Source organism: Aethalodelphis obliquidens, unplaced genomic scaffold, assembly GCF_003676395.1.
Source record: "Aethalodelphis obliquidens isolate GAN/ISIS:26980383/991018 unplaced genomic scaffold, ASM367639v1 scaffold65, whole genome shotgun sequence".
NCBI classification, from domain to species: Eukaryota; Metazoa; Chordata; class Mammalia; order Artiodactyla; family Delphinidae; genus Aethalodelphis; species Aethalodelphis obliquidens.
In genome coordinates, this window is record NW_020838009.1 from 4,331,873 (window position 1) to 4,350,082 (window position 18,210).

Here is an 18,210-nt window from a genome sequence, read left to right on the forward strand (position 1 = left end):
GGACCTTTAGTTCCTCCTCAAGGGCTATGGATAATATTCTGAGCCATATCCTGTGAGCTGTCTTATAGCTACCGAAACCCACACCAGGTGGAAGAAGTTAACTACATGATGACCAGGCTGTAGCCATGACATAAGCTGCCACAATTCTGAGAGCTGCCCTCAGAGAAATGGGAACAAACCGACCCTGGAACTAAAGATTAACTGTACTGAAAGCCATCAAGATGACGCTGATCAGACCACCCCATGACCAATTTCAAGATGACTGTCAGAGCTGCCTGTGCTGTTTCTACATGTAGTCCCCTCCTTCGACTTTTATAGCTCTCACTCCCACAGTGGGGGGGGCGTCGGCCTTTGAACAGGAGTCTGCCCTCTCCCCCAACCCCTGGTTGCTGGCCTCTGAAATCAAGCAAACTTTCCACCAACTCGCCCCCTTATTAGCTTTAGAGCAATGAGCAGCTAGACCCTACTTTCAGTAAAAAGACTAGTTGGGGGCTATCAGAAGAGTCCAGATAAAAGAAGGTGATGGTGGTAGCAGTGGGAGAGGTAGTGTACAGTGGTTAAGTATCATGTCTACAAAACTATACCATTGCCTGAGTATATGGTCCTGGAAGATGACTATTAAGTCATTTAAAAAATCTGTTTCTTGAGGGGGAATTCTGGGAAGATGACAACAGCAGCATAATTATTCAGTCTCCCCATGAAAATAGAGAAAGGAACTATAAAGCAAAACCAGAGGCCCATGGACAACATTAACCACAAATCTAAATGGAATGGTATCCCTATGATTTCCAAAATATAGGCAAGTAGGAGCAAACCATAGTACTTACAAGACCTTTGTTATATCAGCAAAGGGAATCAATGAGGCATCTGAAGAATCCCCAAATAGCCAGAAGGTATTTACTGGCCCACGCAGTCAAGTTGAGAAGAGCAGGTGAAGTAGAAAGTGGTGTTTGAGAGTGCAAGGGCTCCTGGTGAGGTCTGAGGGATGGAACAATACTGCTGTAGGAACTCTTGAAACTGACCTACCATGGCTTCCTTCAAGGAAAGGGACCCACACTGAAGACAAACTGCTTGGCATGGGAGCAAAATTGAGCCAAGGAGAGACAAAGGAAAGAGAGGGTCCAGGTAAAGATGGAGGATCAGGAAATCTCTGAAAGTAAGCTGACTTTACAAAATTTTAATGCTAGACTGTAAAAATAAAAAAGGTTCTCTTGGGACTTCCCTGCTGGTCCAGTGGTTAAGACTCCAAGCTCCCAATGTAGGGAGCACAGGTTCGATCCCTGGTTGGGGTACTAAGATCCTGCATGCCGCATGGCGCAGCCAGAAAGTAAAAGGTTCTCTGCAAAGTTAGAAAAACTATCCTGACAACTGCCTCCTTCAAAAAGTTTGAGAAAACCAATTTCACATAAAAATAACCAAGGGAAAGTATGGAAGTCAAATCCTATAGAAAACTATTGTAATGAAAAAGAGAAGAACTGAATAGCACTCCTGTAGACAGTAAAAGCACATCAGAAAAACATGCCCTCAATGCAGATCAGAACCAACGCCCAGCATTTCAAAGAGCTAAAAGACACAAAGAAAATGATAGGAGACATGAATGAATTATGTAAATCAGAATTAGGAATATTTGGAATTAAATGAACAAATTCAGAAGAGAATTAGAAATAAGAGAAAGAATTATTTCAGAAATGAAGACTAAACCAAAAGAAACCCAAGGGTGAATAAACACAATTTGTTATGCCTTAAGAGAAGCAGAAGATAAAAAGGAGAAAAAATTTTCAAAAATCAATAGAGATTAAAAAAGATTAGTGAGAAAGTGGCAAATATTGAGGATAAGCGAAGGAGATCCAGCCCTTGAAGAAACAACAAGAGCCTTTGTGGAAAAAGCAGGGGAGGAGATAAGGAGACAGACGAGATACTGCAAACTATATTCAAGAGAACTTCCTTGAAATTAAAAAAAAAAAGAGCTTTGAAACTATGCATTGAGAGAACACACTGCAGGTGAGAACGTCAATCCAGAATTACCAACACTAAGACATATTCTTGTAAAACTATTGGAATTTAAAGGAAAAATAATGAAAATTTCTTTGGGTATCTAGACAAAAAGAACAAATGACTTCTAGGTGAAAAAAAATTAGATTATCATCAGACCTTTTGGAAACAATCCTTTATGTCAGAAGAAAATGGAGTAACAGGAATTCCCTGGCGGTCCAGTGGTAAGGGCTCGGTGCTCTCACTGCCAGGGGCCTGGGTTCAATCCCTAGTTGGGGAGCTAAGATCCCACAGGCTGTGCAGCGTGGCCAGAAAAAAAAAAAAAAAAAAGAAAATGGAGTAACATATTTAAGGTACTCAAGGAAAGAAAATGTAAAAGGATAATAATTGCAATGGATTGAAACATATCACATGTTTCAATTCATGCGATCATAATTTTGTGTGTATATATATATATATATATATATACACACATATATTTAAAAATCTATCAGTCACCTTTGGAAGATGAGAAAAGCCAATTCATTATCTTGAAAACTGGCAAATAAATGGGAAAAGTCAATCATTATCCCTGCTGTACAGTATGAACTATACCACTGCATAATCAAATAGTAGGTGAAAGGAATCATCTCTTTATAAAGTATTCTAAATAATAAAAGAAAAAGAAATAATAGGATTTGAGTATTAAAAATTTCAACCTCCTATGAATGAAGGGATCCAGATATTGAGTATGAACAGCTACTGACATCACAAAAAGAGAGGCAAGTAGACATAGATGTGCCTCATGATGAAAGAAGCAACAACACCCAAGTAGCCTTGCCATCAGGATCGAACCTAAGCCTGAACAAGCCTCTCAATGCTCCTGCCAACTTGCAGGCAGAGTGGAACACATCTAACTGCATATGACTGTTCAACCAGTAAAATTTAGGCTGTGGGAAACTTTGCAAGTCAAATGACCCACGTTCTTCAACAGTTGAACTATAAGAAGGAGAAACGGATAGAAGGGGAATCAGCAAATTAAAAAACAAAAAAGAGGGATGCTCAACTATAGTGCTAAGGAACATTCAGGTGATAAAGCTACAATGAAATGCAAGTGTGGGGATTTTAAAGCATGTCTGCAAAATGTTCAACATGCCTCCCAAATATGACCCGCTTCCTTGAGTCTGGGCTGGCCTTACTGACTCACCTGTGACCAAGAGAATGCAGTGGAAGCGAGGTCATAAAAAACAATATTTCTGTCTTGCTCACTGGGACATTCACTTTTGGAACCTTGAACTGATTCCTATGAGGCTGCCATACTGTGAGGAAGCCCAGGGCACACAGAAAGGTGATGCACAGGTGCTCTGGTGGATGGACTCTAGCTGAGATTTAGATCCCTGCTGATAGCCAGGATCAACTCCCAGACCTGTGAGGGAAGGTGCTTCTGGATGATTCCAGCCTCCAGACACTGAGTCTTCCCAGCTCAAACACTGTGGAGCAGAGACACTGAAGTGCTGTAGCCAGTTTGTACTGGCTCACAGCAGCAAATTGTTAGCATTTTTCCCCAAATCCACATTCAGTGACGTCACACGAGTCGCTTGGTGTTGGCCAGGGTAGGAATAGTTACACCTTGGAAATCAGCAGACACTACAAATCAGGGACATTCCTGCTATGCCTTGTCTGAATTCCTGACCCACAGGATCCATGAGCATAATAAAATAGGTGTTTCAAGCCACCCAGTTTTGGAGTCATTGTTTTACAGCAAGGAAGTGGTTACTATAAAAGGAGAGTGGCTATTTTTGTGGGGAGGAAGGTGGTTGACACAGGAACTTTTGGAACTTCTGGGGTGGCTGGCAAATTCTATGAAAACGGGTAGTGGTTATAAAGGATGTCAATCTGACAATAATTAAGACATATATTTGTTTTGTGTGATTTTCTGTATCTTTTATAATAAAAATTATCTTTAAAATTGCTTTTTTATGTAGGAGATAGACAATAATTTCATTTCTCTTTATTTCCAATTTATATCCAGTAAAATGCATTTTTGATATGGAATAACTATATGACAACATTAACAGTTTAATTTTTAAATTTTGAAACCTAAATTATGGAAACCTGTAGAAGCCTTGTGGTGATGCAGTTATATGTACAGAAAGTAGGCAATCATACAGTCTCAAAGGAGAGAGTCACTTATAATGAGGTCTTTGATAGTTCAATTCTTAATTCCCCTTGCTAGAAATTTAAAAATGAGTTTTTAAACTTTATATCAAATATCACATCATAACTCATTTATGAGTGTGACAGAGTTTATGGGATATAAGAATAAAAGCCCTCATTATGTTTCTTATTAGGTTTTACATAAAACAGAAATATAATTCTAATTTACTAAGACAGTTCTATGCAAAATGATTTTTTAATTATTTTTTTGTTGAAGTATAGTTGGCTTACAATGTTTCAGATGAACAGCAAAGTGATTCGGTTATACATATATACATCTATTTTTTTCAGATTCTTTTCCATTATAGGTTATTACAAGATATTAAGTATAGTCCCCTGTGCTATACAGTAAGTCCTTGTTTATCTATTTTATATATAGTAGTGTGTGTCTCTTAATCCCAAATTCCAAATTTATCCCTCCAGCCCCAGTGAATTAATCTCTCTCTCTCTCTCTCTCTCTCCCTCCTCCCCCTGCCCCTTGCCAGTTTATGGCGATGCTGTATCTTTGAACTTACAAGTTGAAGCACACCTTGTGTTTTTAGCCACGAATCGTCTTTGTAGCTCTTGAGAATTCCCACCTTGAACAGGTATGTATCCGTTAGGTTTTGGCCACAGCTTTACACCAACCATTGTGTAGACAGAAGTACAATTAATTTGTGTTTGCCATCAAGGACTAGATGACAACAGGAAAATTCATGTGGGATACTTTATTTTTACACATTAACAAAACTCTTGGTCACCCTACCCTATTACAGTGTGACCTTTGATATAATCGTGGCCTTCTTTTTCCATCGTGTAATTTTAAAACATAAAGCATTAAAACATAAAATAAACAGAAACCCATAAAGAACATATGATGTTTACTTCCCCTTTCCAATTCTCACTTCTTGCACCTCATAGTTTTATTGTTCTTTTCCCCCACCCTCCTTTTTTTTTTTTTCATGTTTGCTTTGTCTTTCATTTCCCTTTCTTACAGAGTTGCTTACTCCCTTAAGTAACCTACTGGTGTCACCCAAAGGCATTTCTTTGGCTATTCGGTTGCCCCCAGAAATAAAGAGGTCGTAGGATCCTGTACACTGATGAAGCCATTTATCGTGACTGGAGTATTATCACTTCCATTGATCCTACTCCAACTAAAAAAGCTAAGTTTACTAACATGTGCTAACAAAACATTAAGTTTAGTGCATTACATGTTAAATTGTAATGCACTAAAATTAAACTCTAAATTTTAAATAAGTCCAAATTGTCAAACGTTTTTAATGAAAATGATTTCAGAAATGGATGATGTTTAGATGACCAAGATGGGACTCATCAGTTGTTCTGACTGAAAAATCAAAGAAACAAAACTCATTAGCATTCAGTTTCTGAGGAATCTTTCTCTCGCTTAACTTTCAGGTCTTCCGTTGTAATTCTGGACACAACTGCTAAGTTACTTACACTGCTGGCATGTCTAGATCTGTCTAAGGTGCCCTGAATGGCTTTAGCATTCCTAGGATGGCCGTGTAAACTTTTTGACCTTAAAGATGGGAATCCCAAAGTTTGGTGTGTTTTCACAGACAGTAAGTTTTCCTTGTCAGTTCTGTCAGTAACAGCTAGTGACAAACGGGAGATCTGAGGGCCTGTTTCAGAAACATAGTTTTCATCTTCGGTGTCTGTGAAATGCCCTTGATGCTCAGCCTGCAGTGCCGTTTCAGACCCAAAGGAAGGGATATCCGTGCTCTGAGAACGCATAATCTTTTGAACTTGATACCTCCACTCTGTGGTCCATTGCTCAACCGTGGAGGGGCATGTTTGGTCCCCAGCTGCACTCCACTTGTTAACCCCGCCGACCAGCTTTCTTCCCCGGGAATATACAAAGCTTCTGGACTTCATTGATTTACAAGCACTGAACGTCTCATCAGGGTAATAACGGGTCACTTTTGTTTCTTCCAGGGGATAAGAAATGGTGCCTTCTATCTTCGTTGTTTCCACTGTTAGCTGAGTGCTTTGAAAATCCAAATTGTTCTGTCCGTGCATAACTTCTGTTTGACTGAAACTTGGGGAGCTCGTTTCTCCTCTCTTAGAGTCTGCCTGCCTTTCATCATCTTCAGCTGAAATCCCAACATCTGGACTTAATTTCGGCTCTGAGGTGCTCTTCACGTTGTCTGATGCAAGTCGATCGCCGTCTGGGGATGCTGGCGTGCTTGTGCTGGGTGGCAGGCGAAGGCTGCCCTGACGCTCTGGGACCAGGTGCGTTCTTTGGTCCTTCTCTTCCTTCACACGGAAGGAACCAACTTTTTTCCTGAACCCTGTCCCTGGTGGCATGCAGCGGGAAGTATCCTCATACAACTCCTCCCCGTTGAAAAGATACCTATACATGCTGTAGCCATCGGCACTGTTGATGCTGCTTTGCCTTAGAAGGTATGTTGCATCGCACTCAGAAGAAGCCCGGGACCGGGTCTGTATCAGGTCGGACTTGTCGATTCCTGCGAGGTTTTCCAGCGCATTTACCATTCTGCTAGATAGTTCTTCCAGTTGGGAAAGGCGAAGGTCAACAGTCTGCAGGGACGTTTTCATAAAGTTTTCTCTTTCGTTGATTTCTTCCAACCTCATGGACATATTTTCAACTCTGGCGGATACAAAGGGGTAGGTTTATTACACTGAGATGAACTAAGGATTAAAACCAAAAATATAATGTTATTGTTGCTGTATGATTTTGCAGGCTTTTGGGAATCATGGGCTGATTGGGGCATATTTTTAACCTTCACACTCTCCTAATATAACTACTGAAAATTACAGTGAGGAGCATCAGAAAATAATAGAAATATGGTTAACGCATATGGTGCTATTTACTGTTCATTGCTCTAAATGCCTTATGTATTCATTAATACGTACTCACTGAGGTCCTATTCTAGGCTTGTTTAACCCTCACAACAGACCTATGAAGAAGGCACTATTATCACCATCCCCATTTTACAGATGAGGAAATCAAGTCACGGAGGGGGTAAGTAATTTGCCTACAGACGCACAGCTGGCAAAGAGTGTGGCACCAGCAGGGGCACCAGCTCTGGTCTCTCATCTGGTACATCACATTGCCTCTGATGATAAAGGGAGACACTAGCAGTTAGGTTTCTGAGTTTTGAGTATAGCTGTCAGCAATGAATGGTTATCATGACAAAATAAATACAATAACATCCTTATTTGAAGTTCAGGGAACTCGGAAAATGAATTGTTAATAATTAAGTTCATATTCATTGCTAATTATTAGAGAAATGCAAATCAAAACTATAATGAGATAGCATCTCATGCCAGTCAGAATGCCTATCATCAAAAAATCTATGAACAACAAATGCTGGAGAGGGTGTGGAGAAAAGGGAACCCTCCTACACTCTTGGTGGGAATGTAAATTGGTGCAGCCACTATGGAGAACAGTACGGAGGGTCCTCAAACAACTAAACGTAGAGTTGCCATATGATCCAGCAATCCCACTCCTGGGCAAATATCCAGAGAAAACTGTAATTTGAAAAGACCCCTATGTTTACAGCAGTACTATTCACAATAGCCAAGACATGGAAGCAACCTAAATGTCCATCAAGAGAGGAATGGATAAAGATGTGGTGTATATATATACACAATGGAATATTACTCAGCCATGAAAAGAATGAAATAAGGCCATTTACAGCAACATGGATGGATCTACAGAATATCATAACTAAGTTAAGTAAATCAGACTGAGAAAGACGAATACCATATGATACCACTTATATGTGGAATCTAATTATGACACAAATGAACTTATCTATGAAAGAGAAGCAGACCAACAGACATAGGGAACAGACTTGTGGTTGCCAAAGGGGATGGAGGGTGGGGGAGGGATGGATTGCGAGTTTGGGATTAGCAGATGCAAACTTATATATAGGATGGATAAACAAGGTCCTACTGTATAGCACAGGGAACTACATCCAATATCCTGGATAAACCATAATGGAAAAGAATATATATATATGTATAACTGAATCAATTTGCTGTAAGAAGAAATTAACACAACACTGTAAACTATACTTCAATGAAATAAATTTTAAAAACAAAAAATTAAGTTCAGATTATCAGATGGTTTACTTCAGAGACAAGAGGTCATTAAATCATCTGAAGAATACCAGTAACTTTAAATTGTTTGCTATATTTAATAATTGGTATTCCCTTATGGGGTTGTAAGAAAGAAAGATCATGACAGATTATAAATATCTGCTGTTAGATTTTTTTTAACTCCTAGAAGATCAGGCAGTAGCCTATGAGACCATAGTGTTGCCTGAACTAAAGCCTGCTGGTGTAGACTATATTTTATATTTCAGGAATACATACAGTATGAATTCTTTCCATTGGCTTATGAAATTTAACTCTAAAAGGCAGCAAGTTATGTGCAGGACCTGGGACTAACTTCTAAATGTTGAATTTGTCCTGGGGTAGCCAGGCAGAGGGGATCCTGGCTCCCACTGAGAGCCTCTGGACCCTCTGCACCCGGCAGTGTGGTGGTCTGTTCACAAGCTCATCCGTGGGTGAAGGCAAACACTTTGTACTTTGGTTATCTGTTGCTTCTTGCCCACCTTTTATCCTTCTGTGGAAATGTATAGGCAGACTTTAAGGTCACCCAGTTTGCTTCGAGTCTGTGTCTAATATGGCTTTGCTACCCTCTCTGCATATCCTTCTAAAATCCCTCACCTGCGCTTGCTTTCCTCTCCTCTACTTCCTGATTACCTGCTGCTTTTCTTGCACCGTTTCCGCCCTCCGCCTGACTGCATCTCCTGTGCTCTCCCCACTCTGCTGCTTCTGCAGCTACCTTGTCCTACATTCTCCCAGAAATGCTTTTGCACATGTTCTACTTCTGTTGGCCACATTGACAGCTGCGCTCCGTTGTGTGGGAGGGTCCTTGGCTTCCATTCTTAACCCTTTTCATGGGGAGAGGACTATTTTTATGTCCCTTAGGAAATCACATCATCTGATCAGGAAGGGTCTGGCTTCCTGGAAGTTTGCCACCAGGAGGACCAACTTCGCCAAATTCACCATGTATGAGGAGACGTGACTTCCTTCTTTAAAAGCTTCCCTACTGGGATTAACAGATACACACTACTGTATTTAAAATAGATAATCAGGGGCTTCCCTGGTGGCGGAGTGGTTGAGAGTCCGCCTGCCAATGCAGGGGACACGGGTTTGTGCCCCGGTCCGGGAGGATCCCACGTGCCGTGGAGCGGCTAGGCCCGTGAGCCATGGCCGCTGAGCCTGCGCGTCCGGAGCCTGTGCTCCGCAACGGGAGAGGCCACAACAGTGAGAGGCCTGAGTACCGCAAAAATAATAATAATAAAATTAATTTTTAAAAAAATAGATAATCAACATGGACCTACTGTATAGCACAGGGAACACTACTCAATATTTTGTAATAAGCTATAAGGGAAAACATATATATGTGTATGTATAACTGAATCACTTTGCTATACATCTGAAACCAACACAACATTGTGTTAGTTTGTAAATTAACTATACTTCAATAAATTAAAAAAAAAAAAAAAGCTTCCCTACCATAGGGAACCCGACAACAGGTTCTAAGTGTTCCCCGTCCTGTATTTCAGGGACCATCAGAAGAACTTTGCACTCTTAATTTTCCATGACTTCAAGTCCAACTTGGTTTTCTCTGTTAAATGTCATGTCTCCTTGCTCACTTCAAATCTACTGCCCCAAGGATTCATTCCTTTTGTGTTAAAAACCGCATTGCCTCTGGAACAGACTTGAAATCCTTTAACAAACACAACATTTAGAGATTAAAGCAGCTGTGCAAACTTTTAAAAATAAATAAGCTGGTAAAATATAGATACGTATCTTTCCTCTCAAATCTTTTATAATTCTCTGCCTGTTTTTTTCCCTGTGTGACCTAATCCAGATAACAGCATTGCTGGCCACTCACACAGAAAAAGGAAACCTCAAACTCATCTGATTCTGTCTCCTTTACACCTCCCTAACCTCCCTCCCCCCTGCGTTGAATAGGTTTTCAAGCTCCGTGTAGGACCCCTCTTTAGGTGTCCCGTAAATGTCCCATCCCTACTGCCACTCCCTTAGTTTGAAGCTGTGGAAGAAACAAAGCTTCACGATGTGGTTTAGGTTAAGAAAAATTGTCAGATGCTATTTCAAGCTCGTTGTAAACAGCAACCAGGTGGAGACAGCACATTTTAGACAGCTATGCCAAATCAAGGGAAGTCGTATTGAGTTTCTACAGTATGTGTGAAAGATGAAAGAAAAAAAAAACTGAGGTGAAGTTCACTTCGATCTGGAATGCTTAACAAAAAGGATGCATGAGGAACTATCTCCCATGTCAGCCTTGTTCTGTGACTTCCCACAATGACTTAGACATGTTTCACAAACCTTGACATGACATCCGTAGATGGAAATCCAAGGAGAGATTTCCATTTCAGATGGGGAAAGAGAGGCTCTGTAGGAAACAATTTGACAAGAGCCCCATATCTATTGACACACTGAATGGCAGGAAAACATATAAGAGAAATTTATCATTTACGACAGAGCTCATAGTGAGATATGAGCTTTCCAAACTTGCGACATCTTTTTTTTTTTTTAATTTATTTTTTATTTTTGGCTGCATTGGGCCATCGCTGCTGCTCATGGGCTTTCTGTAGTTGCGGTGGGTGGGGGCTACTCTTCATTGTGGTGTGCGGGCTTCTCATTGCAGTGGCTTCTCTTGTTGCGGAGCACGGGCTCTAGGCGCATACGCTTCAGTAGTTGTGGCTCACGGGCTTCAGTAGTTGTGGCTCGCGGGCTCTAGAGCACAGGCTCAGTAGTTGTGGCACATGGCCTTAGTTGCTGCACGGCATGTGGGATCTTCCCAGACCAGGGCTCAAACCCCTGTCCCCTGCATTGGCAGGTGGATACTTAACCACTGCGCCACCAGGGAAGTCCCTAACTTGTGACATCTTAATTCTGCTTTCCTTTAGGCACAGAATGAAATAATTTTTCAGCACAGAACAAAAAACTGTTCTAGGTCCAAAGCGATTTGTTTGGCTTTCCCATTAAATAAAGTTGATTTCGTCTAAACGACATATTTCTAATATGCCATATTTCTAACATCATGTTTTCTTTTTAAAACTGTCATACGGTAAATTGACTATTTTTTATTTTGGTGTACAGTTCTATGGATATTAACATGTATAAATTTCTATAACCAATGTCATGATCAGGATCAAAACTCCCTTGTGCTAAATCTTTGTTGTCACACCCTCCCCTACCCTTAATCCTAGCAACCACTGATCAGTTCTTCATCCCTATAGTTTTATATTTCTGAGAATGTCAAATAAAGAGAATCATACAGTAGGTAACTTTTTGAGACTGGCTTCTTTCTGCATAATGTCTTTGACATTCACGCAAGTTGTTGCATGTGTTGTTTGTTCCTTTTCCTTGCTGAGTAGTATTACATGATATGGATGAACACTTAGGTTGTTTCTATATCTTGGCTCTTGTGAATAATGCTGCAATAAACATGGGGTGCATATGTCTCTTCGGTAACCTGTTTTCATTTCCTTTGGATAAATACCCAGAAGTGGGATTGCTAGATTGTAGGGTAGCTCTATCTTTAATTTTTTGAGGAAACTCCACACTGACTCCCAGAGTGGCTGAACCAATAAGTTTTCATTTCTCTGGGATAAATACCTAGGAGTGGTTCATATGATGAGCGTGTGTTTAACTTTCTAAGGAACTGCCAAATCAATGCTGGAGAGGGTGTGGAGGAAAGGGAGCCTCCTGCACTGCTGGTGGGGATGTGAACTGGTGCAGCCACTGTGGAGAACAGTATGGAGGTTCCTTAAAAAACTAAAAGTAGAACTACCATATGACCCAGCATCCCACTCCTAAGCATATATCTGGAGAAAAATATAATTCAAGAAAATACACGCACCCCAGTGTTCATAGCAGCTCTATTCACAATAGCCAAGACATGGAAGCAGCCTAAGTGTCCATCGACAGAGGAATGCATAAAGAAGATGTGGTACATGTATACAATGGAATATTACTCAGCCATAAAAAGAATGAAATCATGCCACTTGCAGCAACATGGATGGACCTAGAGATTATGATACTAAGCGAAGTACATCTGACAGAGAAAGACAAATATCACATGATATCACTTATATGTGGAATCTAAAATATGACACAAATGAACCTATCTTTGAAGCAGAAACAGACTCACAGACATAGAAAACAGACTTGTAGTTGCCAAAGCGGGGGGTGTGGGGGAGGGATGGATTGGGAGTTTGGGATTAGCAGATGCAAACTATAATATTACATATAGAATGGATAAGCACCAAGGTCTTACTGTATAGTGCAGGGAACTATATTCAATATCCTGAGATAAACCATAATGGAAAAGAATATAAAAAAGAATGTGTATATATATATATATATATATATATATATATATATATATATCTGAGTCTCTTTGCTGTACAGCAGAAATTAACACAACATTGTAAATCAATTAGACTTCAATAAAAAAAAGAAACTACCAGACCATTTTTCAGAATTTTATATTCCCATGAGCAGTATATGTGTACCAGCAGGTACTCAGTGTCATTTTTGGCACTTGGTATTACTGATATTTAAAAATTTTAGCTACTGTGATATGTGTGTAGAAGTATCTCATCGTAGTTTTAACTTGCATTTTACTAATAACTAATAATGTTGAACATAGATTCATATACTTATTTGCCAAACTTATGTTTTCCCCGGTGTGTCTCTTCTAATCTTTGGCCCATTTTTCACTGGGTCACTTCCTCCTTATTATTGTTTTGAGAGTTCTTTAGATATTCTGTACCCAAGTCCTACAGCAAATGTATGATTTGCATATGTTTTCTCCCAGTCTGTACCTTGTTTTCCATTGTTCTAGCAGTGTCTTTTGTAGAGCGAAAGATTTTTATTTTGATGAAATCCAGTTTATCATTTTTTATCTTTTATGGATGCTTTCTGTGGGCTGTGATTTCAGTTTCAGTTTAGTTTCAAAACCTTTTCAGTGAAAGTACTCCCTGAACTCTAGGTGCTGAACAGGTATAGAATGACGTGACCATATGAGTAGGGGTGGTTACAAATCTTCAAATATTTTTTATCTGTATCTCAGTATATCTAGTACCTAGGGGTTTTGACTTTGAATCTTATACCACTAAACCTGAAAGGAGTTTAACTAAAATGCATTTTTGTTAAGGCACTGTGAATAATGTTTTCCATTCCATTCAAATAATAGGCACGATAATCTATAAAATTTGTGGAGCTTCTGTAGTGACTTCCAAGAGAATATATGCCTATGTAGGGAATAACTTTATTGGACTTTCATAGACTCTGATCTATTAAATATAATGTCCAAATTCATGTTCTCAAGGTAAGAGTCCTGTGTGTCTTTCCTAAGAACAGAACATAGATGCTGGGAGCTCTGTAGTAAGCCAGTTATTAAAACTTGTTTTATGTACAGTCATCTTGTCATGTGCAACGATCACCCTTTACCTGCCAGGCATCTCATAAATTACATGGGAACATTTCCTTAATGATAGAGTTAAAAGTTAACACAAAAACTTAATGTTAGTGGAGCAACAAGGTCCAGTTCATACTTGACGAAATCCATGTTTCAAGATCCCATGGTCGCCTATATTGAGTTTTAAGACTATTCCTACCCTGTCATTTAATTTCAGATCTATAGATCATAAAGTTGTCTCATCCTGTCCAAATTCTACATTCAGCTATTTTAATTTCCATCTGCTTCTTCATATGGGGCTGCCTTTTAAGTTTAGTAATTGTAGAGAGAACAGCCAGGGTAGAACCTGGTTGTGCTTACTTAAGGAGTTTTTATATGTGAAAGACTAAACAAAGAACAAGACTCAAGTCTTAAATCTTCTGTCCTCATTCTTTTTAGTAAGCAAAAGTCTGAGTAGTTGCTGAAAGAATATTAAGCTCTCTGGGATTCTACCTCTATGCTGCATCATTTATACACACCAACATTGCCACACCTCAGACCTCCTTGGTTTCTAGAATTCAGATCATCTAAATCATTAGCCTTTTCTGACTATGTTCTCTACTCTGGCCAGACTCGGGTCAGGCACTCAGTGAAGCTTTTGTTGATATATCCTGGGTTGTCTCTCCCTTACTTCCAACATAGTAGTGACAATCCCTAAGCCTTCATCTATCACGACTAGGACTCCAGGGCTGGGCAGGAATAAATGGTGGCTGGAGGCGATGTAATATGTTTATGCTGCCATTTGCAAACCCTGACATCACCATGGTACCCGCAAGGTCCCATCAACCTCCCTGTTGCTGTGCCTCATGCATCACTCATTTTCTGCATCCTTGCCCTTGGGCTATAGTATGTCACGGTCACCTATGAGAGTCACGGAGCCACACTGACTTGGCCCAATACAAAGTCACAGCTGGGTTGTTATTATTCCCACCAGGCAATCTCTTGGCTAGCAACTTTCCTACTGCATTTTCCCTCGAGGTGAACTCAAATCCTCCCTACTGGCTTCAAGTCTGTAATGTTGCTGGGCGGGTTCCTTTCCACCATTCTTATTGCTTCTTCTTACGTGTCGGAATTTTCCGTGACTGTAAAACTCCTGGCCTCTCTCCAGCGTTTCATTTAATCTGTGTACCGGCTTACTTAAGTGGTTTACTTTCTAACTGTGATTTTCTCTTTCTCATAGATTCTTACTTCTTTTCTATTTAGAGAATACCTTTCAATATTTCCTGTAGGACAGGTTTGATATTGCTGTATTCTTTTAGTTTTTGCTTGTCAGAGAAATTCTTTCTCTCTCCTTCTATTCTAATTGATAATCTTGCTGGGTAGAGTATTCCTAGGTTGCAGAATTTTCCCTTTCAGGACTTTGAATATATCTTGCCACTCCCTTCTGGCCTGCAACATTTCTGCAGAGAAATAAGCTGATAGCCTTATGGGGTTTCCCTTGTAATTAACTCTTTGTTTTTCTCTTTCTGCCTTTAGAATCCTCTCTTTAACTTTTGCCATTTTTATTATAATATGTCTTGGTGCAGGTCTGTTTGGGTTTATCTTGTTAGGGACCTTCTGTGCTTGCTTTCTGTGTCTGGGTATCTGTTTCCTTCTTTAGGTTTTGGAAGTTTTCAGCCATAATTTTTTTATTTTTTTATTTTTATTACACTTGTGGCTGTGGTTTATTGAAGTAAAAGGATAGAAATTAAAAGAGAGAAAAGGGAAAGATGTGTGGGGCATGATTTCCAGGAGAAACCAGGTGCAAGCTTCCAAAACTTCTTTCCCACGGGAGTTGCGTGGATGTGCTTAATTCTCTGAGCAATGATTTGTGATAAGATGTGCAGCCAGGGAACTAGAGGAGCTCACCTGAGCCTTGGTGTCCAGGGTTTTTACTGGGGATCAGTCATGTAGACATGCAGTGCCAGCATGATTTATCTCAGCTGTTCAGACTCCAGATCCCCAGGAAAAAATAGGCATTCACCATGAATCATATTGTTAGCATAAACTATTTGACCAAACTGATACTGCTTGGCCCAAGGCCTCAGGCCTACAACACTCTTACCAGGCAGAGTATTCTTTTTTTATTTTTTGTGTTGTCACATGCACTTCAGTAAAGATGCATCAGTCAGTCTGGCTACAGCTCCATCAGATCCATTTAACAAATAACAATAATTAGTGTACTCAGAGTCACACACTTGCTTTGTGTAGAAGGAAGGGCCCGTTCACTAGAACACAGACTGCAATCCCTGACAAAATCAACATTAATACACGTGAGAGCCCATAATTTCTTCAAATACATTTTCAATCCCCTTTTCTCTTTCTTCTCCTTCCAGGATCCCTATTATGTATAGATTGGCACGTTTTATATTATCCCATAGGTCTCTTATATTGCTTTCATTTTTTTTTTCATTTGGGTTTCATTTGGTCAATTGGGTGATTCAGCCTTTCATTTACTCTTTTTTTAAAAAATAAATTTATTTTTGGTTGTGTTGGGTCTTTGTTGCTGCGCGCCGGCTTTCTCTAGTTGCGGTGAGTGGGGGCTACCGTTTGTTGCGGTGCATGGGCTTCTCATTGCGGTGGCTTCTCTTGTCGGGGAGCACGGGCTCTAGGCATGCGGGCTTCAGTAGTTGTGGCATGCGGGCTCAGTAGTTGTGGCTCATGGGCTTAGTTGCTCCGCAGCATGTGGGATTTTCCCGGACCACGGCTCGAACCTGTGTCCCCTGCATTGGCAGCGAATTCTTAACCACTGCGCCACCAGGGAAGTCCCTCATTTACTCTTGAGAGAATTAATTTTCTGGCTGGAGTTTGGGGACCAGGACATGAGTATGCTTCTCTCTCTCTCTTTGGGAGCCAGCTGCCTGCAGGACGCATGGATTCTCACTTTGTCTAGGTCGAAAGGTAAGCTTAGCAGGGAAGAAGGGAGGCCTGCAGGCTGCTGGTGCTGCCTGTGACTGGGTGGGGACATCTACGTCTGGGGCGTGCATTTGGCAAGAACTGGACCACACCCTCTAGCACAACATTTATTACTAATAAAGCTGAGATTTTAACCTCTGTCTGATGTCTGCGTCTTTCTCTGAATTGGCTTTCAGAGTCAGGTAAGGGACAAGATTGTCATTTACTAGGCATGTCAAAACTCCACCACTTCATCCCACCCCTCCCCCATCATCCAAGCACCCTTGACTCTTATTAATTTATAAGATTAAGGCATTCAGGTGAGCTCTTCCCCAACCTTCTCCATCCCTACGTGTGTGTCTTTGGACGGCTTTCTCTCCATCAGAGGAATCACCACCTCCTTTCTAAGACTGATCTTTCTTTCAGGTCTTTTTCTAATTACTGTCTTGTTTCTCTCCTTGTCTTTCTTGTCAGGGTCTTTCTTACCATAATCTTCTCTTCCTGGTCACTTGGAAAGAGGACGCCAAAGAAGATCTCAAGATCAACTGCTGATTTCCCATCAAGCCGACAGGAAACCCAAGACCTTAACCCAGATCCACAAATATGACAAGAAACCACTTAACCCAGAGGGTTTTGGGGGAATCAGAGCCTGCTATTATAGGTTTGGCTACTCTACGACCTATAGCTCCTTAAGTATAGGACCAACTGCATTTAAAATATGTGATTTATGAGTTATATCCTGCATACTTTGAAATATCAGACATAGAAAATAAATTTATGTAAATGTTATAAAATATATGAAAGAGTAGAGGAGATAAGGAGAGCAATATACACCACACATTCCCAAACCTTACAATAATACACTTGTTATAATTAAATATTAAGTTTGGTGCTAAGCTTCCTTGAAGCCATGAAAAAAGGCAAACACACTGGATTACATAATTCTCATTGTTCGAGAAAAGGAAGCTGAATCTCTAACAAAGTTTTGTCAGAAAGGATTCTTTCCAACTCAATTGCTCTGGAACCTGTGGACCAGTGATGGGGATGCCAAAGCACAAAAAGAAAGGTGTGTTCGACGTGGGTTTGCGAGAGACACAGAGGTGGGCTTCAAGCTCCAATTGATAGGGATACTTGTTACCAGTTATTAAACTGGTGAGACGAGAATAGAATGTTTAGGTTGACCAGTTCTACCTTGGTCGTGCTGGGAAGTTATTTGTAAATGCTGTCCCTGCACCAGCCCTCTTGCTTATCTGATATTATGCCTTTGGGCAAAGAGACAACATGTACCAACACCAACTCTCGTTTTGATCTTACTGATCTGAAGGATCCTTCCTTTTACAGGGACCAGAATCATTTGCATACTGAGGTTGTTCCTTATCCCTAAGAGTAAAACCAAAGTTTTGAATCCAGAGGGGGCATCGTTGGTTTCCTATTTGATATTCCAGGAGGGAACTCATGGAGGACAGGACAGAAAGTTGCATTCAAATCAAGAGACAAACTTCGGAGTCATTCATTCATTCGCAAAAATCGAGCTCCTGCTAATGTGGCCATGTGCAGGCTCTGGGAACACCGTGGTGAGTGGAATTTGTAGCTGGTCCCTGCCTTCGTGGGGCTTA

General features: G+C 40.5%; 1 protein-coding gene across 8 annotated transcripts in view; it reads right to left on the reverse strand.

The window, feature by feature from the left end:
• Window positions 1-4,880: 4,880 nt before the first annotated feature.
• The window catches only part of TRPM1 (transient receptor potential cation channel subfamily M member 1), an 82,784-nt gene continuing 69,454 nt past the window's right edge, over window positions 4,881-18,210 (reverse strand). For 7 of the 8 annotated variants that reach the window (XM_027089371.1, XM_027089370.1, XM_027089366.1 and 4 more), the window contains one exon: window positions 4,881-6,796. In XM_027089371.1, the coding sequence (XP_026945172.1) occupies window positions 5,539-6,796 (1,258 nt within the window). In that variant the 3' untranslated portion in view covers window positions 4,881-5,538. Of the gene's footprint in view, window positions 6,797-9,741; window positions 9,956-18,210 lie in introns of all 8 variants that reach the window. The other variant, XR_003429259.1, reaches the window with a different exon arrangement.